Source organism: Mesoplodon bidens, assembly GCF_964165515.1.
Source record: "Mesoplodon bidens genome assembly, chromosome: 4".
NCBI classification, from domain to species: Eukaryota; Metazoa; Chordata; class Mammalia; order Artiodactyla; family Ziphiidae; genus Mesoplodon; species Mesoplodon bidens.
Window position 1 is genome coordinate 5,990,515 of NC_138160.1, and position 23,461 is coordinate 6,013,975.

Here is a 23,461-nt window from a genome sequence, read left to right on the forward strand (position 1 = left end):
CTCTCCATCATGTGAGGGCACATTGAGAAGTCGGCAGTCTGCGAGCCAGGAAGAGGGCCCTCCCCATAACCCGGCCTTGCTGGCTCCTGGATCTTGAACTTCCAGCCTCCAGAACTGTGAGACATAAATGTCTGTTGTTTAAGGCGCCCAGTCTCTGGTATCCCTTTACAGCAGCCCAAGCAGACTAAGACAACCCTTTATGTAGCCTCCCAGCTCCTGATTTGCATTATGTTGTTTGTCTGCCGCCATGAGTTAGGCATTTGTATTTTGTTCTGCAGTTATGATCACTACCGTTTGTTGAGCTCTTACTGAGTGCTAGACCCCACTCTCAATACTTTGTCTGTATTCATTAAATCCTCCTACAGTGCCGCGTGAGGGGGAGCCATCAGCATCCTCATGTTTCACATGAGACTGAAGCCCAGAGCAGCTGAGGGTCCCACAGGGTTTTGTAGCGGATCCTGCCATCCTGCCTTGGCCCTGAACACTACAGTTTGCAGTCGATTAGTCTGGGTTCTGTCTTTGCATAGACTTCATGCTGTGCGCCAGGCTCTCACCGGGACGCCGGCAGCTTTCCACGTTATGATGGACATCTTCGGCAGGGCTCCGGGGGCCGTGCTGCCCGGCCCCCCTGCGGGATGGGCTCTGTGCACGGCCTTCACTCCACTCTGACCAGCCTGGCCTGGTAGCCCACAGCCCGCCCCACGTGTCCACGCGGCTCTGCTGCGTTCCGTCTGTGCTGCGTGTCGAGAGTCGAGTTTGTACAGGAGGGCTCATGAGCTCCGCGTTCCCCGAAGCCCGCCGGGTGCCTGGAGAACAGGGCCCCCGCTTCACGGCCTTGGCACGCTCCCCGACGTCTCTAGCTGCGAATGCTGTCAGAGATCTGGGGCGAGACTGATCCCGCTTCAGGGACGTGGTTTCTTCCGGATGCCCACCTGGCCGCGCCTCCCTCTTGTCCTCACCTGGTCCTTCCTGCAGCGTGGGCCCTGCATCAGCCCTTCCTGGACCGCAACTGCCCTTCCACCGCAGGCCGGGCTCTGCCTTGACTTTAGGGGCAGGTCCCCTGTCGGGCCTTCGGCGCGGCCCTGGTTTCATCTTCCACCTTTTCCACGTGGACGGCTTGACTCTCTTTTCGTCTCTGTCCGTCTTCCTTAAACGGGCCCTTCTCAGGTGTTGGCACAGCGGCTTCCCTGTCCTCTCCTGCAGCTCCTTGCCCTCTTTTCACCCTGTGTTTACGGCCACGTTCTCACCGAGGTTTTCTGTAGCACGAAGCGTGGGCGTGGGTTTTCCTCATCCCGGCTGGCGTCTCCTCCCACACTGGGGTCCTTGTCCTCATGATGTTCTGGGCCCCTTTCTCTTCCTCTTTGTTTGCTGTGCCACATTCATGGGTTGCCATCTCTGCTGATGCAACCTGAGGGTGTTCTGAGCCCTCCGACATCCCCTAGAACTTTCCCTCTCAGGCCAGGCTGCAGGTTTGAGAGGCTGCTGCGTCTTTGGCCGACCTTCTGGGACCCGTCGGCCCCCAGGTGGAGAGTCGAGTCTTGGGGCGAGTCCGTGGGCCACCGTGTTGGGGGCCTGAAGTCTGTTCCCTGAATTAGTTCAGCCTCTTAGGGCCCAGCTCATCTGGCCCAGTCCTTTCATGGCCTCGGGGTCCTCAGAAGCCTGGTGTCGTCTGCTCTGAAGTCAGCCCAGGGAACAGAAGACCCTCAGTGCTGGTGTGTCAGACTGAGGCTCCCCCTGTCCTTTAGGCCCCGCTGACTTCCTCTCAGGGCCTCCAGGTGCATCCCCTGATCTTTGCACATCTGGCTGCTGCTTGCCCTTCCGTCTTGGCTCCAGTATCAGCTCTTTGGGAGGCTGTCCCTGACCATACGATATAAAGTAGCCGTCAAGACAGCCGTGGCCCCCATTTGGAATCTCTGCATAGTGTGCTTATACTCGGGGTTGATTTTGGTTATTGACTTAGCTCCCTTCTCCGTGCCCCTGACCTAACTCAGCGAGCACGAGGGCCTTACCAATTTTGTCTTGCTCCCTCTGTAGCCTGTGTCAGAGCAGCACCTGCTCCGTCGTGGGTTGGCAGTAAATGACTGTACAGTGATGACTTGAGTCTGCTTTCTGTCCTTCAGTATTGACTGAAACCTTTGGATCTGTTAAGTTCTGTGCTTGGCCCTCCCTTCCTCCTGCCTTTCTATTTTTGCTAGTTTTCCAGCGCTGTTGTGTTGTCCTTTTTCTTAACATTTTTTTCTGGTCATCATGGTGGGGTCTTGGGAGGTTGATGTGTGTTCTTCCTGTCATCTTGAGCCAGAACCCTGGAGCCTGTCTCCTGAGACTTGAAGAGGTAGACACGCCTAGTTCATGCTGAGCAGAATTGGTACAGGTGATTTACGGCCTCCTTTACACTGGATGGAGACATTCCTGCTGATTGAATGAAAAGTAAACATTTGATAATTAAAAGTTATGTTTTTATTTTTCTGATACTGTAGATCAAACTTTGATATATATGCAAATATTGGATACAGGGAAGTTAAGTAGCTTTAATTACAGCAGACGCTCAGATATGCTGACACTCGGGCGTGCGGGGAGACCTGGCTTTCGTGTGGCCACGCGCACTGGCGCCTGGCGGTGACGAGCGCCCACTCTGGTCACATCTGCAGGCCGCACGGTACTGGACGCAGGCTTAACGAGTGCTTGGCCACTCTTGGTGACGTGGAAGGTGATCGACATGTCCTCCCTCAGGCGCGTTACACACATGGGCTTTCCTGTCCTGAGGGTCGTGGGGACGACTTGTCCCGCCAGGACAGTGTCTCGGGGAGAGGCTGCGCACGTCTTGCATCACCTAGCGTCACCGCCGAGGGGTCAGGGCCAGGGAGGGAGCCGGTAGCGCCCTGGAAGTGGAGCTGAGGCCCTGGAAGTCTGCAGGAGGCAGATGGGAGGGGCAGCCGATGGGGTGTGGAGGCTCCCGGGAGCGCTTCGAGCAGTGTGAGCAGAGCACACTGGAGAGGTTCGTGCCAGGACGTTTCACGCCAGACGTGAGGCTCAGGCTGGTTTTCCAGCCTCTGAGCATCTGTAAAACGGGAGGTGGTGGTGGTTCTCAGGATCATCCTCGTGAAGTGTGTCATACGCTGACTGGACAGAGCAGGCAGGTGGTACGTGTCAGTTACTTATCATCAAACTAAGAATACTGGTAGGATAGTATCACTAATGAATTTTAAGTTTCTAAGTCTGAATATAGCCTCAGAATCGTACTCAACACAACTCTCTGACAGCAGTGCCGTCGATGGGCGCTGGGACAGTGGGGAAGCCTGTTAGCTGTCCCTGGTGTGGTGTGGCCAGAGAGGGTAGGGGTACTTGAGAGAACACCCTCTTCCTCACAGGTCTCTGGGTTCAGTCATCCCCATCTGCAGAGGTTTTTCTGGGATTGTAGGGTAGCTTTTTCAGGAGCCCTGTCTTTTGTGGGGGGGGCTGTATGCTAAACCAGTGACTTGGGGTGGCACTAGAACCAGAACTTTAGGGGTGAAGGGGCCTTTAGCCTTGCTGGACCTTGGAGCTGAGCAGAGTCACACGAGTAGTTCCCTTGGCCCCCAGGGTGCCGGGCATGGGCCGAGCCAAAGGGAAAGCCCACGCGGGTTTGGCCTTAATGTAAAGGCCGAAGGCAGCCAGTCTCAAAGAAGACTTAAGCACAGCGATGTCTGCCCTTTGAGCTTTGGAGTGAAGTCAGTGTCAGTAAAGCTGACATGAAGACACTTTTTCTTGGCTATGATTATAAAAGCAATAAAGTACTTATTGAAGAAACTTGGAAAATACAGAAAGGAAACCACCATAATTTTCCTGTTGTTAACACTCTCCTGTTCTTAACAGAGCATACGTCTCTCTTATTTTTTTTTTTTTGCTGTACGCGGGCCTCTCACTGCTGTGGCCTCTCCCGTTGCGGAGCACAGGCTCCGGACACACAGGCTCCGCGGCCATGGCTCGCGGGCCCAGCCGCTCCGCGGCATGTGGGATCTTCCGGGATCGGGGCACGAACCCGTGTCCCCTGCATCGGCAGGCGGACTCTTAACCACTGCGCCACCAGGGAAGCCCGTCTCTCTTATTTTTAATGCTACTTTAAATGTGTCATTTTTGTATGTTTGTTTAAATCTAACTCTAGATCAGTGATTCCTCCTGTCTTAAAAGCTCTTTTAAACAATTTTTAAAGATGGAATTGATATATATTATTTCCTAAATAACTAGGGAGAGACGTTTACAACTTTTCCCTTTTTGTAAACAGCCCATAGTGCATATTTCTGCATGTTTCTGTACGTTGGGCCACTTCCTGAGTGTGGCCTCACAGCCCTGTGGCTGAACGTCAAGATCGAGAGCTGCACAGCTCTGGGTTTGAGTCCTGGTCGTGGAATCTTGGGCCATTTACCATCTGTCTAATGAATAGTTTTCTTAAAATCTGTAAAATGGGGAAAATATTGAATAATACTTGCCTCAAGGACTATTTGGGAGACTAACGAAAATGCTGGTAATATGGATGGTATTGTGTAGTATCTTAGGGTTGTCATCCTTTCAGGCTCTTACACACACTGCTTCCCAAAAGATTATCCAGCTCACCTTCACGAGGGTGAGCATCTCTGGAAATTACGACAGAGGATATAGCTGTTTTCATCTCAAAAATGATCCAGCTACTTGAGCTAGCGAGCAAGGCCGGGCCATCCTGCTTTCAGACTTGGCGGTTCCCTCCAAGCACCGTGGCCTGTGGGGGTCTGTTCTGTGGCTTCCCGGCGAGGCTGCGTGGCCGGTGGCTTGAAGCAGTGCACGGGGCCCAGCTGAGTGCCTTCTTGGCACCCCCTGCCCCGGCGGCCCTCCCGGCTATGAGCTCCTCCAGACTGGGGGTCCTGGAGTGCACTGTGGGTTCCATAGGACACCAGTGTTGGGGGGCTGAGGCCCACTGGTCGTTCTTGCCCATGATGGCTTGAGGACGTGCCGCGTTAGTGGGGTGCTTCCCTCTAGGTTGCTCCAGCTGTCCTGGCTCTTTTGTTGGTCGGAGCCCTTTCTTTCCTGGGCTGACCGTGGCCTGGGCCCGGAGCAGCAGTGCCCCCAGCCCGGCTCCTGGCTCCCGCTGCAGCCTCCTGTCTGTCACTCAGCTCTCAGGCCCCTCCCTGTGCAGCAGCTTCTCCTAGGGCCTCCCTCTGCCATTAACATTTTAGAGGCTCTTTAGAGGCTCTCTCCCTCTAGAGGAGCTGTGCACAGGTGGGGCGCTGCAGGAGTGGAGAGAGGCCGGGGTGCAGACCCCGCGGGCAGGCTGATGGGGGCGCTGGCTCAGCGACGGGAAGGAACGCTCTGGAAACACACAGGCTTTCTGCTTTGCAGTTTCAGTCAGCTTCCTCACACTTTTGAGCTTGGATTATAAACAACCTTCGAAGGTCTGATTCGAGACTTTCTAAATAGTGGTACAGACATTAATTGGCCTGTAACATCATTAAAAATAAATAAAATGATTTATAATTAGCTCATTAACTGTGTCAGGAAATGGGAGTTTTAAAAAGGATCATCCGGGCTTCCCTGGTGGCGCAGTGGTTGAGAGTCCGCCTGCCGATGCAGGGGACGCGGGTTCGTGCCTCGGTCCGGGAAGATCCCACATGCCGCGGAGCAGCTGGGCCCCTGAGCCATGGCCGCAGAGCCTGCACGACCGGAGCCTGTGCTGCGCAACGGGAGAGGCCACAGCAGTGAGAGGCCTGCGTACTGCAAAAAAAAAAAAAAAAAAGGATCGTCCATCCCCAAAATAGAAGTAATTCAGTCACTCACTGCAGGTCTCACTGGTCGCTGCCCAGCAGAGCCCTTCTTTGCAGCTGGTGGAGAGGCAGCTGCTAACTCGGGCCGCCTGGGCTGCGGGGGCGCTGGGACTCCGGCATCTTAGTGTAAGTGCATCCACGCGGGCTTGAAAATCTACCGTAAAACTCCAGTAGTTGTAACTCCAAATACTTTCCCCAAGCCGTTGCTTTTGGCAAAAACGCAGACAGTGAGCACTGTGGAGCTGAGGGGAGGGAGCTCCAGCTTCTGAGAAACCGCTGGCTTTTCAAGGCTTTTGAGGGTTTTAAGAAGGCTTGGAAGGAGTGGGAGAGGGAGAGAATAAATTAACAGTTGAAGTGAGTTTCTAGTGTTTTCTGTGGCATTTTACATTGTAATCAAAAAGCCTGGTTTTCCACAAGCACTTGGAGTTGAGCAGGTTCCTGGAGGGTGTGGAAGGGAGGCGTGACTCAGGGCAGCCATAGGGCGGGGCCCTGGGGACTGTGGGCCGGGAGAGTTGGATGAGTTAATACCTGAGAGCGCAGCTCTTACCTGCAGGACTGGGAGCCGACCCGTCTCGTGACCATGTTGGAGGAGGCTGCGTTCATTCATCCGGCTCTTTGTTCCTTAAAGCAGTGAATGAAATCTGACCTCTGACCATGGCTTTCCTTAGAAAAAGCTGCGGGGATTTCAGATCTAGGGGAACAGGCAACCCTCTGTGCCTCCCCCTTGCAGACCCGCATCAGTAACTGCTTGGCCTGTTAGCTTTGCCCCTTTACTGTCCACACTGTTTTATTTTAAATGTACTTCACTGTCCTCGCTTCTGGCCCCTTGTGTCATCGTGTCTCTCACCTGCTGTAGTGCATCTGCCTGTCCTTGTTTGCGTACAGAGACGTCATCGTGGAACAACCTGCAGGTGGCGCTGGGCTGGCAGTGGGAGAGGGAGCAGCTGGGGCTGGACACCGAGGCTCTCAGGCGAGGAGGCAGGGAAAAGCCGGCGGCGGGCGCCCCCCTCAGGACCAGCCGGCCTTCCCCGGCTTCGGTTCTGATTTAGACAGAGTCATCCTCCTGAAGTGGGTCATCTCTTTTCATGAATAGCTTTATTAGCTATGAAATTAGACAGTTTGGTTCTCTAACTTAATAATCTAACTTTTGCTCTTTAAAAAAGCTCATTGAGTTGGATTTCATAAATGTTCACAGCAACCGTATACCAGCTGCTGAGATAGATACGGAAACATTGCTGATCTTGATAAGTTGGGACCAAAAGCAAAAATTAACTTGGGACACGTACTAAAAATGGAAAAGTCAGTCATTACCTTTTGAGTGGGTTTGGCCTCTTACAAGAGTGCTATTGTAAATGAGAAATGTCTTTTTTCATTTTGCAGTGAACTTTATTTTCTAATATCTAGATTAAAAGCATGCTTGTTAATAACGTTCAGAAGTTTGTTTTCCAGTAGTTTCACGATGAAGACTAAAATGCACTGAAAACTCTGGTCTCACTATTTTCATCTTTCTTAAAGTAGCCAGGAAGTGAATCGGTTCAGGGCTTGCTCCACTGCGTTGTATCAATTTGAGATTCTTCCAGATTGACTCTCAGAGTTGCGTGTGGTCTGTATGGGCCAGTAGCCAAGGCTAGAGTGTCTCAGAATCCACTGCGCAGAGACAAGGCATCAGGCATGCTGCGCTTTCCTGCCTCCACCACCTGCAGGGTTCCTTTTGCACCCAGACAGCAGACCTTTCCCCCCGTGTGCCACCTGATGAGACCACTTAGGAGGCTCAAGCCGCCACCACACAAAGTCATCCAGAGCGCTGCTCCTTGCCGGCCGCATCCCTTTAGGGCCCATGGTGGCGTGGGCCCTCGGGTCCTCAGCTTAGGATGAGGGCTGTGTTGTGCAGAGGTTTCCAGAGTTCGTTCTCGGCCTCGTGGCTGCAAAGTGGCCGCACGGGCCTCACATGCCAGTGGATCCTCTCTGTTGCTCTTGCTGCCCTCTCCCCACAAGATGCCTTGTGGTCAGCTTCTGATTCCCATATTTCTTTGGATTTGAGGTGCTACTACTTGCAAAAACCCAACCCATTCGAAGTTGTCTTTTTTTGGCGGGGCAGAAATATTGGGTTGGCCAAAAAGTTCGTTCGGTTTTAAGTAAAAACAAGAGACGCCTTCTTTATTTTCACCAAGAACTTTATTGAACAACATATTCATTCACCGAGCGAACTTTCTGGCCAGCCCAATGTAAACTTCATCTAGACAACTTCCTCCAGATCATCCAACCTAAAGAGATATGCACTGTTATGAAATGTACCATGAAGAAAGAAAAATATTTAGTTTTGCATTGATTTGATGCTCAGCCATTGATTGAAAGATGCATCCCAATTTTAGACATGTTGAAATGTTAAGGAAAAAAGAGTACGTTTTCGTGATGGCGAAAGAATAGCCTTGCTCAATTCCACAATTACATCAGTTACTTTGGAAAATGCGCTAATCAGGCAGCATTGTCACTAACATCTTGTCGGGCTCTTAAATCCTAGTTTCGTAAATGGAGCAGTGAGTATGTGTTTAAATTCTATCAAGAACTATAATGCTTACTTTTGACAGACATGGCTCTTATTTGTCCACATTTAGCCCTAAGATTCTAAAACGTTTACTTAGAGAACCCTTGAGAGCCCCAGGACCAGGGTGTGTTTTTATCCCTTGTCTCCCGTTGGACGGTGTGTGGGCAGGGTGCGCTCTCCCCAGGCCCCCATGCGAGGCCCGTGCCCCCTGGGGGAGCCGCCCCTCATTCCTGGACGGTGGTGTCTCACGGGACGGAAGGAGGGAGGGTCCCCGAGAGGACGTGCGGTCCTGGGGCCGCCTGCTCTGCCTGTGTTGAGCGTAGCGTTGCTCGGCCGTCGGGGTGGAGCCCAGGGAGTGGCAGCCGGGCTGCAGCCACGAGCCCCACGTGGCTCTTGGGACTGAATTAAGTGAGGCTGCAACCTGAGGCCCTCAGTCGCAGCAGCCACGCCTCAGGTGCCCGGTAGCCGCTTGCAGAACGTTGTGCCATCACAGGAGTCCTGTCCGCAGCCTGTGCCTCCCCACTCCACATGGATTTTAGGGCCTGGCAGAGGTGCCGGCACCGGGTACACCGAGGGCCTTGGAAACCTCGCTGCTGTTTGGGGGCGGGATGGGCAGAGTGACGTCAGGGCTTAGAAGCCTGACCGACTTGATGTTCTTTTTTTTTAAATTAAGCGATCAGTATTCACTGTTAAAATTAGGAGATGAATACAAGCAAAAAGAATTAAAAAATTACAAGTAATCTTGTCATCTAGAAGTACAGTTGACTTTTTTTGTGTTGTATTTAATGTTTTGTTGTTTCCAAATGTTAAATATAACCAGTGGTGTAACGAGCATCCTCTCGGGCAGTTGTTTTCCCTCTAAAATGTGTCATCTTTTCTCCTTTTCACTTTTAAATTTATACATATGATGAGTACATTCTTGTAAAAACCCAGAATTCCAGCAGCGCCCGCATGTAGAGTAGGAGGTGGCCACTCTCACCAGCTCATCCGTCACCTGCAGGAGGAAGCCCGGCCGCCTTGGCACGTGGCCTCTTAGACCTTCTCCTGAGTTACATGCACGCGGGGCGTGTCTGTCACCTGTCTGTCACGGAGCCTCCCCTTGCTCTTCTCGGTGGGCGGACGGTGCCCCGTCCTGACCCACGGCCCTGCCGCAAGCGTGTGTGTGGGGGTCTGGAGCCCAGGTGTCCAGGCGTGGGGTTCCGGGCTCAGCGAGGGATGCCTTTCTTTAGCCTTGAGATATGTTGTCAGCTGATCCCAGAGCGTGAGGTCCAGCCCGAGAGAGGCCTGGTCTTTCTGAACAAGTCCTTCCTGCTTCTGACATGTGCACTTGACGTTTGCTTTTTAATTTGTTTACACTCCGCATGTTTTTTGTTAGAATTTCTTGGTAATTATTTGACCCTCCCAGTCTTTGCGTTGTGATTGTCATTTTTGTGTTGGAAGTCTGGAAAGGCCTCCTTCAAGTTCGGGATAGCTGATGATTTCCCTTGCTTTTTTCCCCTGACTTCTATTTGATGTTTTCATTTAGTAATTTAACTCTGCGTCTGTGTTATGTTTTCAAATGTAGAACAAGGCAGGAAGCTAACTTCATTGTTTTTCCGCTGCTGTGTCAGGATTAGGCTTGGCTACAAAGAGTGAAAGTAACAGAGTGATTGATGGTGCCCTGATCCCAGGGGACCAGCCCACCTTCTCCCTCTGCTGCCTTTCTCAGCCTTGTGGGGATCATGGTTCTGGAGGCCAGCCACAGGCCAGCACGCTGGGACTAGGGAAGGGGAAGGGGAGAGGGCTATGGGAGCTCTCCCCTTAGGAAACCCTCCGAGAAGGTCTCCCCAGGGCCTTCTGCTGGGGCCTGCAGTCACCTGCATCCGCAAGAGCAGATGGTCCCTGGCCGAGTCTCAAGTGGCCCGGGCCCTCCAGGCCATCATCGTTCCTGCTGGTTTTGAGATACCACCTCTCTGACCCATGATGGAGGAATTTTTCCGTGATGGCCATAGCATAGAAATTTCCTCGGAAGATTTGGAGACTGAAAGCTAGTGGGGTCACGTGAGCTCTAGGAGATGCGGTGACTAAATTGTGAGTCATGGAGGAGACTTGGGTGTGGTTTTATGTAGACGGCTTGTCAGCTGTGAGATTCCTCTGAGGTTCTGATATGTGAGAAGAGTAACTGTCCTCGTTTTCAAGTAGAAAAGATCAAAACTTTTCACAGACATAACTCAGCAAAGCACTTTGGAGAACCGAATGCGTGTGTATGTTCAGTGTCGGAAGCAATGGCTGCACACGTGGTCGCTGGCACTTAGTGTGAATGTGTGTTGTCCTAACCATCATAGGTCGTTTCTTAAAGCGATGAAACTACTCGTAATGTGGTACTGAATAAATAATCCCAGCTGTTTCATTTAGCACTGTTTACATTTTTTTAAAAGGACAGTTGGCCATTTAAGTAATTTCTGCTAACAAATCAAGTTATCCGGTACAGGGGTAAACTATTTCTTGGATGTTGATTTTTGATGACATTGTACGGGGAAGGTAGATCTTAAGTGACAAAGTCATAAGCAAAATACGCATTTTATCAAAACTTGATTCATCCCACACATACTGGTTGAATGCTCACCCGAGCGAGCGCTGTTGGGCGCTGAGATCAGGCCCCTGGAGGTCACCTTCCCGGGACAGAGCCCGGCTGGCTGCGGTGGTCACCACGCTGGCTGGAGGGCGGGGCGCTGCTTCTCCCGCCTGCAGGCTCTGTTGGGCTGCCCCACCCTTCCCAGCCCTCGGTGCTTCCTCTCTCCTCTCGGCGTTCCTTCCACCAAGAGCCTGAGCCGGAGAAGGCAGCGGCAGGGCTCTTTGAATCTGCCCGGGCCTCGTGATGCTTGTTAGACCTTCTCGTGTCTTTTCTGCTGCACCGATGGTGCATCACCCTCCAGAGCCACGCGGTCCTCAGGCGGCCCCAGCGGTCACGCAGTGCCTCGCCGGTGGTCCCTGCTTGCCTCGAGGAAGAGCCTGCAGGGGCTGGGCCAGAGCCGCCCTGTCCAACCAGGCCGCCAGCAGGATCCCTTCCATTCCCAGAAGGCAAAGCAAAAATATTCTTCCTAATATATTTGTTACAGCCGTTGCTAATTTTTAGATGCAGTTTAATACAAATTTCAGGTAGGCGTTTCATTAGCGTATCTTCTTGGTGGAGCCCAACGCTGAAATCAGGAGGCGTGTGCCCTGCTGGCAGGCGCTCCGCTCTGGGATGTGGGCCCGCCTCGGCCTCGTTACTCATCTCTCCTGAGTCGGGAGGGGAGGCGTGCTCGCCTGTCCCAGAGAAGGGGCGCCCTTCTCTGGGACAGGCAAGTCAACAGACATCTGACCAGACTGACACTGTCACACTGGGCGGTGTCCGTGCCTCCTGGGAAGCTGACGGGCGACTTTTCCTGTTGCCCTTTCACGTGACAGTTCTCTCCACCCTGCAGGCGCAGACTGGCAGTGACATTTTGGCAGATGGGAATGGCCTGTTTCCTAGGTGCTTTAATGCGTTACATTTGTGGGGTGTGGCTAGGGTTTTGCCACGCCAGGTTTGCTGTTCTTCTTCGGTGTCTCTGGGCCAGTGCTTAGGTGCTCTAGGCCATATCCTTATTCGACGTCTCTACACTTCTGTCCTCCTGGTGTTAGCAGGGCAGCGCTGAGCTGCGGGAGAGCGTGTGCTCTTAGTGCTTTGATGGACTGACTTCCCGGCGAGGTGACGGCTGGTCCGGTGGCACATGCTGTTGCCCCGAGGAGCCCTGTGCTGTCTCCTGACAGCTGCCCGGTGACAGCGTTACTGTCACTTGTTAACAGGGGGAGGTCCCCGGTGTGGTCCCTAACATGACACATCGGGTCCTGCTGACGACATTGCCGAGCGCCGGGAACCACGGGCCACGCCGCTGACGTGCCGTGCCTGCTGAGCTGCTGGAAGAGATGCAGTTAAAGGCTTAGGGTGTAGTTGGCGCTGGGTAGTTGTTGAGATGTTAGAAGCTCTACCTGATAAATCGTGGAGTTGGGTAGATATTTTGGAAAAATTACTGCATTTTAATGTTGCATGACTTTCTACCTTCTTGGGTTTACTAAAAACGGGACTCATGGCTGAATCAGCAGCATGCTTGGGGTGAAGTTTTGCGTGATTTAAAAAAAAAAAATTAAACGTGATAACGTCAGGGCTCCAACCAGCAATGGCCTCACTGACCTTGCAGACGCACCGTGAACAAGCGTGTCGAGCGTTTATTTCCCGTGTGTGTCCCATGTGTGCTGTCAGCGGCTTCAAGTAGCTTTTAAACTGAGTGTCAGGATGGTCACTTCAAGTGAGTGGTGGGGGTGGCAGTCCTGAGGGTGAGAGAGTGAGCTTGGCCTTAAACAAGAGCCGAGGGAAGGTGAGATGTTCGACATCCTGACCTCACCTTTGTCGCTTGGTACTGGAAGGTCCTGTTAAGTGTTGTCTGCTGTCGGGTGCACTGTCTTGCTAGCTGTTGAGCTAACATGATACTATTATTGAACAAATTTCATTTTGTCTTCTCTTTTCCATGCTAATAATCAAACTTAGAACGGAAGCATTCCATTCTTCAAGTCTAGAATCTATTCAAGTCAAGACTAGATTTGACTTGACGTAATTCCTAGGATCGGGTTATTTGCTTGCCTGTCTTCAAATCCCTAAAGGTAACCGAGGGTGACCTGTCCTTCCTTCCTGGGTCTGCGGCCCAGATCCTTGGCTGAGACTTAACTCCCCGTTGCCCCCGCCAGGGACTGGCAGAGACGTGGGTCTTGGCGCAGGGGTGTGAGGCAGCTTTTGGAGCCCGCTCCTTTCTCCAGAAACCATTGCGTTTTAGACCTTTGTTAGGAAAGACCAAGAGGGAGAGAGGGCCGAACTGACTCGTGTCCCTGCACACCTTGGTGCTGGCCTCCTTGCGGGAATCTTGAGGGGGGATGCTCCAGTGCTGAGTTGAGTGGGGCTTTCTGCCCGAGCGACGTGGTCGTGAGCCCTGGGTGCTGGGTCTAGGGTGTTGTCCGCTGGTGGGCCAGGCAGACTTGGCTGTTGAGAGTTGGGGCCGCCAGGCTCCCGAGGACACGTGTCTTCCTGGCCTGACCTGTCTCAGACCCTTTAGTGAGGGTGCCCGTGGGTGAAGAGCACAGCCCGGACAGGGTGAGAAACCCACTGGGTTTCCCTGCGCTGCCGCAGTTGGGATCACCCTCCATCTTTCACGGATGGAGTTCTCTCACTTCGTTCATGGAAAGTCCCTGAAATGTTTCTTTTGAATAAGCCTTTAAATGCCAGTTGAAAGTGTTGATATTTATATCAACAGATTCGCTCCTGTTACCCTGGTGCTAAACCGTGCCGTGGAGTTTCATCCCCCACGGAGTGTTCACTTCATTATATACTTTCAGAGGAAACAAGAAACTGGGTTTTAAGTGGCCAGAAATATGTTTTAGTGTCATGCTGATCTAATAGAATAAGAAGTGTGGTAAAGTTTAATTGTAACCCTAGTGTGTTTCTCTTTTGTCCGCTAGACTTCATGAGGAAATAATTGACTTTTATAACTTCATGTCCCCTTGTCCTGAAGAAGCAGCCATGAGAAGAGAGGTGGTGAAAAGGATCGAAACTGTGGTTAAAGATCTTTGGCCGACAGCTGATGTGGGTATACCCTTTGCACTTCTGTGTCGCTACGCGTTCATGTCAGCGCCCCGTGGCCGCCTGTGTCTGTGCATCTGTGCAGACGTGGCCGAGGCCATGCTTCCAGGTTCCAGGGGGGTCCTGAGATGGGTGGCCGCCCTACCGAGGAGCTGCTTAGAGACGCACATGCCCTGCCCCTGCCCAGTCAGAAACCCTGGGCCTGTCCAGGGGGGATCTCTGCCGATCTTGGGTGGTTCTGACACCTTCAAGTGTGAGGACCATCAGCCCGAGGGAATTCCTTTTTGGGACAGTGTGGTGACTTTTCCTGGTTTAAGTTTACCTTAAGATGAGAAGTTTTACCTCTAATCTGCATCACGCATCATAGCGTGTGTCCTGTTTTGTGAAACTACGCACCACTTTTCCAGAGAGCGAACGCGTGTGCGTTGAGATGCGGTCCGTGGGCACTTGGAGCACGGGGCCGGCGGGAGACGGCCCTCTGGCCGGCCCCGGGCTTCCCCTCCTGGGCACGGTGACACCCGGCACTTTCGGCTTTGCCCTTTGGTGCCCCGGGACAGAGCCCTGCCCTGTGCCTGCCGTGGGCTTGTTTCAGGAGCCGCCGGGCTCTCAGCAGGCCCCGGCTTTGCGGGCTGTGGGCGAGGCCAGGACTTGTTACGCCCTTTAGTGCTGAGTTGTTAAAGGTTCCTTTTCGGGGCTGGCGTTTACCTCACAGACCCAGAGGAGTTTGTTGGACCGCTGGGCCCTTGCAGCAGCGCGGGTGACGGGGCGGGGGAGGGCCGTCCGCGTGGCCGCGTCTGAGGCGCCCGCTCTCTGTTGCAGGTGCAGATATTTGGCAGCTTCAGCACGGGCCTCTATCTTCCCACCAGGTGAGGCCCAGCTGCGCCACCGCGCGGAGGACCGGGGTTGGGTCTGCACAGCCCGGTGGGTGTCTGCATGCGTGTCAAGGCTAAAGTAGGTTCCTTGCATTCAAAGCTAAGGCTTAGAGACGTGAGCGCAAGGAAGAGACGGTGAGCCCGGAGGGGTGATAGCAGGAAATAAAAATTCAATGACCGTTATGGTAATTGAGTGCTTTGCATTCTTCCTCTTGCACTTAATGTGGTGGGATGCAGAGCGCTGGCTCCTAGGAGCCGGGGGAAGTGAGAGCCCTGGGGGCAGGTGCGATAGAAGACGGTCTGAGACTTTCGGATTTGTTTTTGAAAAATTCATCTTATGTTTTAAGATTCAAGCAAACTTCCACGTGAACGGTATTTTGTAAGGATTTTTATCGGATAGAAAAACGTCAAAGAAGTTTGCATTCTAAAGCCGTTCTCCGGTGTACCCTCGTCAGGGTCTCTTCAGTATCTTAGTTTTATGTGCATCGTTTTATTAAAAGCTTATATTCTGCCAAGCCACCGTTAATGCTTGGCGACTAAAGAGGCCACAGTCTCAGGATCTGGGTTGGCGTTGGCAGGGCCAGCGGGGAACTGGACAGATTCGAGGTGTCCAGGAGTCCGGGCCAGCGCAGCTGTGAGGGCCTCGGTTGCCTCGGGGCGCGGGAGACTCGGTCAGCGTTTGCTTTCCGCCTCTGTTACGAGTGGCTCGTCAGCTGCGCTCCCTCACCGAGCGGGAGGGGCTTCCCGGCACTCCGTGCGCCTCTCGGAGGACCTGCGGGCCTGTGCCGGGGTGCCGGTCGGCCGGCCGGCCGCGTGCGCAGCCGTGTGGGGAGGCGAGCGGGGCTCACACTCGCTTTTCTCCCACCCAGCGACATCGACTTAGTGGTCTTTGGGAAATGGGAGCGCCCTCCGCTGCAGCTGTTGGAGCAGGCCCTGCGGAAACACAGCGTGGCCGAGCCGGGCTCCATCAAGGTCCTCGACAAGGCGACGGTAAGCGCGGGTTCTGGGCCCTGGGCCCGGGCGGGGGCTCTGCGCGCCCACAGGCAGCCTGCGTCCCAGGGGGTTCGCTGATGTGGCCAGCGGTTTCTGGCTGCGCGTTTGAAGACTTCCCTACTTGTAGTGTAAACGCGCTTGTATTTTTTTGTGGTTAGGAGTTCAAGCTGAGAATGTTTAGACACCATCTGAAGTGCAAGTTGTGAGAGTGCCAAACTGTTCCTGCTCTAAAATGTATGATGAGGTCGTCTCTTATGAGGCTGCGTAAGGCAAAGATATTAATACCCGAAACGAGACAGATTCAGAGGCTGCCTTTTGTGCAGAATGTAGCAGAATGATTAGACTGTGGCATTTATTACGTCGAACAAGATGACCATTTGCCAAGTTATACTTCAGACAGAGAAGCTTGCCTGTTCCTTTCATCGTTCCAAAACTGTACACATGTGAGAACTGTGCTTCTCTCGCGAGAAGATGGGAGATGAAGCGGCTTTTGAAGCGCGGGCCCAGGTTCACCCTAGTCCAGGGCCATCGACAGCTCAGGAGCTCCGTGTTACCTGCCCGTTGTGTGCTGGTCATCAGAGTCTCGGCTCTGACCTTCTGTGGCTCTGCCGTTTGTCCCGTCGGCCCCTCGAGAGTGCACGGTGGGTGGCCGGTGGTCTCTGACCAGGTGTCCTTGTTTAGGTGTAGAGCAGCTGAGGAGGCTCAGCCTGATTGTCCTGGGTTCCAGAGCTTTCTGGAGGACACACCGTATGCTGAATAGATGCTGCAGGAGCTGTGTGGTCAGGTGGCCTCATTGCTGTCACACACCTCCTCAGCTGCTGGAGCCGCGTCCTAGGCTGAGGAGCAGGGTCCACCTGCTCTTTTCCATGAGTGTCATCTGTTGCCAGGCAGCCCTCTGTGCCGGGCAGCCTCACCGGCATCTCATCACGGGCTCTGAGCCCAGCGTGAGAGCTGTGTTTAAGGTGAAAACTGGTCTATTTTGAACAAGCACCAGAAAATAAGTATTGCAGTGTTACTACTAATCTCCAGAATCTGGGGCTTCAACACATGAGCGAGGGGGGGAGGAGAGAGAGAGAGAGAGAGAGAGAGAGAGAGAGAGAGAGAGTGTGTATGTGTGCGTGTGCGTGTGCGTGTGTGTGTGTGTGTGTGTGTGTGTAAGGCAGGAGGGTGCCAGGAGTGATTTGGGGAGAAAAGTCCATGCGTATAGAAGAGGCTTCATAGCTGTGTCCAGAGGTGCCAGGGAAGATGCTCGCTCCTGAGGAGTTTACCACGTCTGGGAGGCCTAGGCCCTTGACCATGGGCTCCTTCTGAAGCAGTTTTGATCGGTTCTTTGGGAAAGTGTCTTGTTTCCTCTGCCTTCTTGGACCTCGCCCTGCCTGGTGGTGGAGGTGATCTCCAGGAGAGACTGTCACCACCTGCTGGCCTGTCCCTCTCACACGTGTCCTGGGCAGTTTGCCCCCAGGTGTATATGTTTTAGAGCTCAGAGCAGGTGTGCACTGAAGAGCATGTTCCTCTGTTGACTTCCAGAGATTTTAAACCTTTCGTGAGACCCCGATTGTTTTGGTGGAGGGAATGTCCTTTTTTATTCCTTGGAGGCTGCCTTTTTTTCTGGAAGAACACAGTTTTGTGTGGGGCAGGTGTGGTCTGAATGGTTGCTTGGGCAGCTTTTATGAGGCCGTTTTTGAGTGCCTTTTGGTGATGATTCTTGTTACTGAGAGTATTTACAGAATAGCCTTTTACTTGATTTTCAGGGGAAAAAATGTTTTTAAGTTAAATTGTCTTAAAGAATGAAAACCCACAGTAGAGTTGTTTGGAAAAACAATATCAGTCAAAATATAATTTAAAAAATGGCTTTGAAGTTACTTTGAATGCTTTCAGAAATTCTAGCAAATGCGATTTGGGGACCAAAAGCCCCTCCCATCCCCAGGCCCTCATGGTGGGACAGGGCCTTAGCTGGCTTCCCCTCGTGGCAGGCAGGCTTGGGGAGCACAGGTCCTGCAGAGAGCAGGTGGTTGACGCTCGGTCAACAGGGAGGCGCCGGGTCAGGCCGACAGGGCCGGGCAGAGATGAGCACTAGCTGTTGTCGGATGGGGGGGTGGCCTTGGGGGCTTATGGGGTTGATGCTGGGAAAGTCCCTTTTCTTCTCATCTTTACAATCTGGGGTTCATGATCTCTAAGTCCCTTTTGTGTCTAAGGAGAAAAACCCTCTGTACAAGTTGGGAAACATCTGATACCCGACTGTGGAAAACGTTGCCTATTAAAGCACAATTAAACCCTTGCAGGTGCCGATAATAAAACTCACAGACCAGGAGACGGAAGTCAAAGTCGACATCAGCTTTAACATGGAGACCGGGGTCCGGGCAGCAGAGTTCATCAAGAATTACATGAAGGTGCTGGCTCAGCAAGTTAGCACAGTAAAAACCAGGGGGTGATAATCTTGGATGAGAAAGACTGTCGCAGTTGAATTGATCCTACAGTACTATTTCTAGAGACACTTCGAAACGACAGAGTTGTTCTGCAGATTTGCCTTCCTTGGCTAACCGTTTCATACACTCGAGCGTTATTTTAGAGCGCTTTGTTGAAATATTCTTTCTGGTTATTACAAAATGACCATCCCTGTAGCTCAGCGTGCCTGATTGCAAGTTGAGTACATGATAGTGGAGGGGATGTAGGTTTGCTTACTCTGGGTGGTCTCAGTGCCTAAGGATGGGACGCATTCACTGCACTCTGACCAGGTGTGTGGTCCGGTTCAATGGAGAGTCCTTCCCTCCTGTTGCCGTGGAGGTGGCGAGGTGACCCCAGCCCCTCTGCCCACAGATTCGGGACCACGCGCCTCCAGTGCTCCCCCTTCCCTCTGTACCATCACGCTCGTCTGAGGGGTCATTTCTATGCCAGCAGAGCAGGAAAAGCAGCAGGAGCTTCCACATCCCTCCACCCGCTTCTCAGCCCTCCTGCCCTCCACCCCTCGCCCTGCGTTTGGCCATGGTGCCCCCCTTGCCCCTCTCACGGGTGCTTCTGAGTGCTGGCGTTTGCACACTGCCGCCCACCCGCCCGCAGAGCCCTGCGCTGGGCACCGGCGAGCGGGGAGACACTGGGAGGAGATGCCCATTCACGCCCCAGCCCCACTGGGCTTGGGGTCTCCCTGCAGGCTCCCCGCCTCACCCTGCTGAGCGGTAACCTGGGGAGGGGCCCCCCAGCGGGGCCCTGAAGAGACCCTCACAGAATTCATTCTCAGGCCCCTACGGTGGGAGGATGATTGGCCTCGAGCCTTCCGAGGGGCAAGAGGGTGAAGTGAGCTTCCTGCCTGCCATGTGGAATTTGCTGTGTGAGAAGTCTTCAAAGCTACAGAATCTAACCAGATGATGTTTTTCTTTTGGAATTTGCAGAAATATTCATTGCTGCCTTACTTGATTTTAGTACTGAAACAGTTCCTCCTGCAGAGGGACCTGAATGAAGTTTTTACAGGTGGAATTAGCTCGTACAGCCTAATTTTAATGGCCATCAGCTTTCTACAGGTGAGTGTGCCTTCTCTCGAGAACCCCTGGCCCTGAGGCTTCCGTGGGAGCGCCCTTCCTTGACGCTCTCACCGGTTGCTTCACGGGTTCCAGCTCCTTGCTGGCCCTTCGGTATTCTGTTTGGTGTGGTAGAAATTGACTTCTAATCTTCATCACAAAGCTCTGTTTAGATGTATACTTTTTCCTTTGCTTCTCCCTAGCTTACTTTTGTATCTGATTTAACTGCTGGAGGGGAGGGCTTGTCTCGTTCTGTCACTCGGGTGTATATCGATCTAACCTTGAAGAAACACTCTTTATATTTAGAAAAATTTCATGCCTTGAGGGACAGTGAAACACTGTTTTTCTCGGACCTTGGCTGTGATTTATACTGCAAAATTTGTCTCAGAAAAATAGTTGGCTACCACAGAAGGTAAAAAAAAATACTGAAGGGGGCTTTTTTTTCCTGAGTGATGAAGAGTCAGTATTTTGTCTTTAATTATCTGTTGCCCTTATTTTGTTGAGTACCATGGAAAAATCAATCAAGAGAGAACTCCCCTAAGTATTAAATGCTGTGATGCAGTGATAAACTATACTTTATATGACTTTTTAGACGTACATTCTCTAAGTTAACGGAGACATGAATTGCCCCGTCCACATTCACTGGAATGAAGGACCGCGCCTGTGTTCTAGCTGCGCAGCACCGTCCTCCATGCTTATCAGCAGGCTTGCATTTGTGATTTTATGTCCAGAATTTGGTCATTTTTCTCAGTGTCATTAGTACAGCTGACAGCAGGATTGCTGGTCACTGCGCCTTTCACCATGTTGATTTCCTTGGCGTGTTTTTGCAGAGGTGCTGTAAGAACAGTGAAAACGGAGCTCCGTACCCTGGCCTCCCCTTTCACCTCGGAGACGCTGCCCTTGTAGCCGTCCTTCCCGAGTTTTCGAACATTATTTTGAACAGAGCACAACGTTGTGCACTTAATTTATCTCCTCCCGGTTTCCTGATTGAAACTATTCCAGTAGCCTTGTAACGGACCACTGCCCACTTCCGTGGTGCTGGGCTCCCCGTCTGAAGTGACCGTGGAGGCTGCACCCGGCCGGGGCGGGGTTGCCGCTGTCCCCTGCCCGTCCCTCGGTGCCTTGCCCGCCCTGCCGCAGAGCCGTGACTGCTGTAGCGCGTGTGTTTATTTCACGGCTCGTTGAGGTCAGGAGGCCCAGCCTTGCCCCGGGTGGGCTCTCAGCTGGATGATCTTTGACTAAGGCCAGGAAAATAGGGAAGGGAGAAGGTAAGGCAAAAGTAAGAATGCAGCACTGTGCCTTTGTAAGGTCTTCCGAACCCTGAAAACACCTGCAGGCTTTAGAAACCATGTTTCCTTGAGGAGCCCCGTGTTATAAACGTTTTCAGCCCTCGTGCTTTCTGCCAAGACTCGGACTTTTACGTCCTTTTGGACTTGACCGTCCTTTTCTTGATTGCTGCTGTCCAGTGTGACTTGCTGTGTGAGGGCAGTGCCGTCTGCTCGGTCCAGCAGCATGGCCGTGTGTGCTTACGGGGCGCTGGCAGTGAGCGTGTCTATAGCAGACCAGCAAACTGAATGTTTAATTTGTTTTAATTCGTTTAAATATAAATACATACGGCCCGTGGCTGTCACAGTGGGCAGTGCAGGTCCCTGTTGCTCACATTTGTGAGCCTCTTAAATTAGTGACACTTGGGTGGGGTCAGTAGCCAGGGGCTTGGGGCTTCAGAAGAAATCCATTACCTGCTTCAAGAAGGCGTGGTGTGGAGCTGCAGCTGACGCGCACCCGTATGCCCGGGCAGGGACGTGAGCTTGCTGTAAATATCAGGATGCCGTGCGGACTACCATTCACGGTTAACATTACCCATTTCACGTTGCCCTGTGGTACTGTTCAGTCTCACACTGCCCCCTGTTGGCTGTACTTCAGAATAATGGAATTGAGATTAGAATCTGAGAAAGTACCTCCACCATCTAGGTGACTCTAAATCGTGCAGAATATGGTCCACTTATTTATCGGTGTTTGGGAATTTGCGGTTCATCAGACGTCTGTGTCGGAGGTAGCTATATGGGTTACAAACTTCAAAGAATTAAAGTATAATTTAAAAATTCAGGTGAGAAGCTTTTATTTCTTTTGAGCACTCTTGATTGGCAGAAGATATCCAGGCTCTCTTGGTGCCTCCTGGCTGCCTCTGCGAGCGTCCTCTCGGTGCTGGTGGGCAAGCGAGGGCCACCGACTGTGTGCACCCTTGGCTAGCTAGCCGATGCCACCGCGCGCAGCTGTCCGTAGAGAGTGACCAGAATCTGTGCAAACCGTGGATGCCTTGCTTTTACAGTTGCATCCAAGAATTGATGCCCGGAGAGCTGATGAAAACCTTGGAATGCTTCTTGTAGAATTTTTTGAACTCTACGGAAGAAATTTTAATTACTTGAAAACTGGTATTAGAATAAAAGAAGGAGGTGCCTATATCGCCAAAGAGGAGATCATGAAAGCCATGACCAGCGGGTACAGGCCGTCGATGCTGTGCATTGAGGACCCCCTGCTGCCTGGTAAGGACCCTCGCTTTGCCAGCCGGGTGTGGAGGGGCATCCACAGGCCCCCGCCCCCCCCCCCCGCCACCGAGCCGAGGGCACGTGATCTGATGTAGGTTCCTGCTGTACTAATAGAGTTAATGGTGGCACGTTCAGAATTTGTTCTTAATGCTTCTAATTAACGTAAAGTTGCAACTTTGTTTACTTTCTGTAATCAGAAAAACGTAGAAAGTGAGAACTAAAAAAAGAAATTTATTTTTTCTGAATAGAAAAGTGTTACATATCCATCATAAACCATCTGCTTCCCAGAAGTTTGTCACATAGAAAAGTGAAGTATGCCATAATCCCCTCCCTTTTGATGTGTTTTTCTCCAGTTTTCCATACGTGGATATTAACATTGATTGTTGCCTCCTTATTAATTGAATGGCGTCACGTAATAGCAACAGAGTGCAGTTTGTCATTTTATTTAAACAATACACCCAAGACCCCTTTTCTCTGTGCATGGGGAGTGTTCGTTGTAAAGACGACCCCGAGGCAGGTTAGGGTGCTTTACACCCACACCTTTGGTGACCGTCTTTTAAATCTTTGCTGATCTGATGAGACCATGCCGTACACGTTGTCACGTACCTTACAGTTCTTTAATGATGAGTGAGGTTAAACACATGGTTACTGTCAATTGCACAAAATATTTATCGAGCATTTATTAGGTGACACAGTGTTCTTACTGTTGGGGATAAAGTCAGTGACAGACAAGTGACAGGAAGGGTGGTGGAGGTTGTTAGCTCCAGGTACACTGCCCTTTGTGTTACTTTTTGTGTGAGCTCATGTGCTTTGTCCATCTGTCTGCTGGACCGTCCTCACTGACTTCGTAAGGTCCTGGAAGCCTTGCTTTGCTGACACACTGTACGTCTGTCTCTTGTGTCTGTATCTGTTTTTTTTTTTCTTTTACTGTTTTGCTCCTGTATATGTTTTCCAACATCCTCAAATTTATGATTTTTGTTTTGTTTTGTGGCTTCTGGGGTATGAAATTTATTTCTTAAAAATCTTTTGGAAGATTCTCCTCTGTGGTCTGTAAGCGCTGTGGTCCACACAGGTGCTTATCCCTCAGCCCAGAAGGACAGGTTTCTCTCACCGGTCTGTCTGGATCAGTTAAATGGCAGGCAATTCCTTGGTCTTCAGTGTTTGCTGAAAAATGAAACCCCACACAGTTACTGGGTTACATTATTATTAAACCTGGAAAGGAGACAATTCCAGTACTTAAGGATATGTCTCCTAAAAAACACCCTCACCTGAATCGTGAAGAGCGAGTTACGTGTCAAAATTAAAATTGGAAACTCTGCCGTTCTTAACAAAAGTCAGCTCCTTGCCTGTGGCGCTTGCCGACTTCAGTGGCGACTTTGTCTTTATTTGCCGTCCACCCGAGAGTTTGGCCCGGCACCTTCTGTCCTCGAGGGTTTGCTCCTGCAGGCCCCCTCGGTGCTGACAGGTGCGGGGCTCAGGCTGACCTGTCCTCTCGGGCAGGCCCTGGCCGTCTGGTTAAGGTTGTGCTTTGGCTCCACTGAGCTTTCTGCCGTCCGGGGGGTGACCCTGCCGTTTGAGGAACTGTCACTC

At 52.1% G+C, this 23,461-nt stretch overlaps 1 protein-coding gene across 2 annotated transcripts in view; it reads left to right on the forward strand.

The window, feature by feature from the left end:
- Positions 1-23,461, forward strand: part of TENT4A (terminal nucleotidyltransferase 4A) — a 44,355-nt gene that overhangs the window by 12,258 nt on the left and 8,636 nt on the right. For both annotated transcript variants that reach the window (XM_081230793.1, XM_081230794.1), the window contains exons 2-7: positions 13,828-13,951; positions 14,768-14,814; positions 15,690-15,810; positions 18,096-18,203; positions 19,200-19,328; positions 21,655-21,868. In XM_081230793.1, coding sequence (XP_081086919.1) covers positions 13,828-13,951; positions 14,768-14,814; positions 15,690-15,810; positions 18,096-18,203; positions 19,200-19,328; positions 21,655-21,868 — 743 coding nt within the window. The remainder of the gene's footprint in view (positions 1-13,827; positions 13,952-14,767; positions 14,815-15,689; positions 15,811-18,095; positions 18,204-19,199; positions 19,329-21,654; positions 21,869-23,461) is intronic.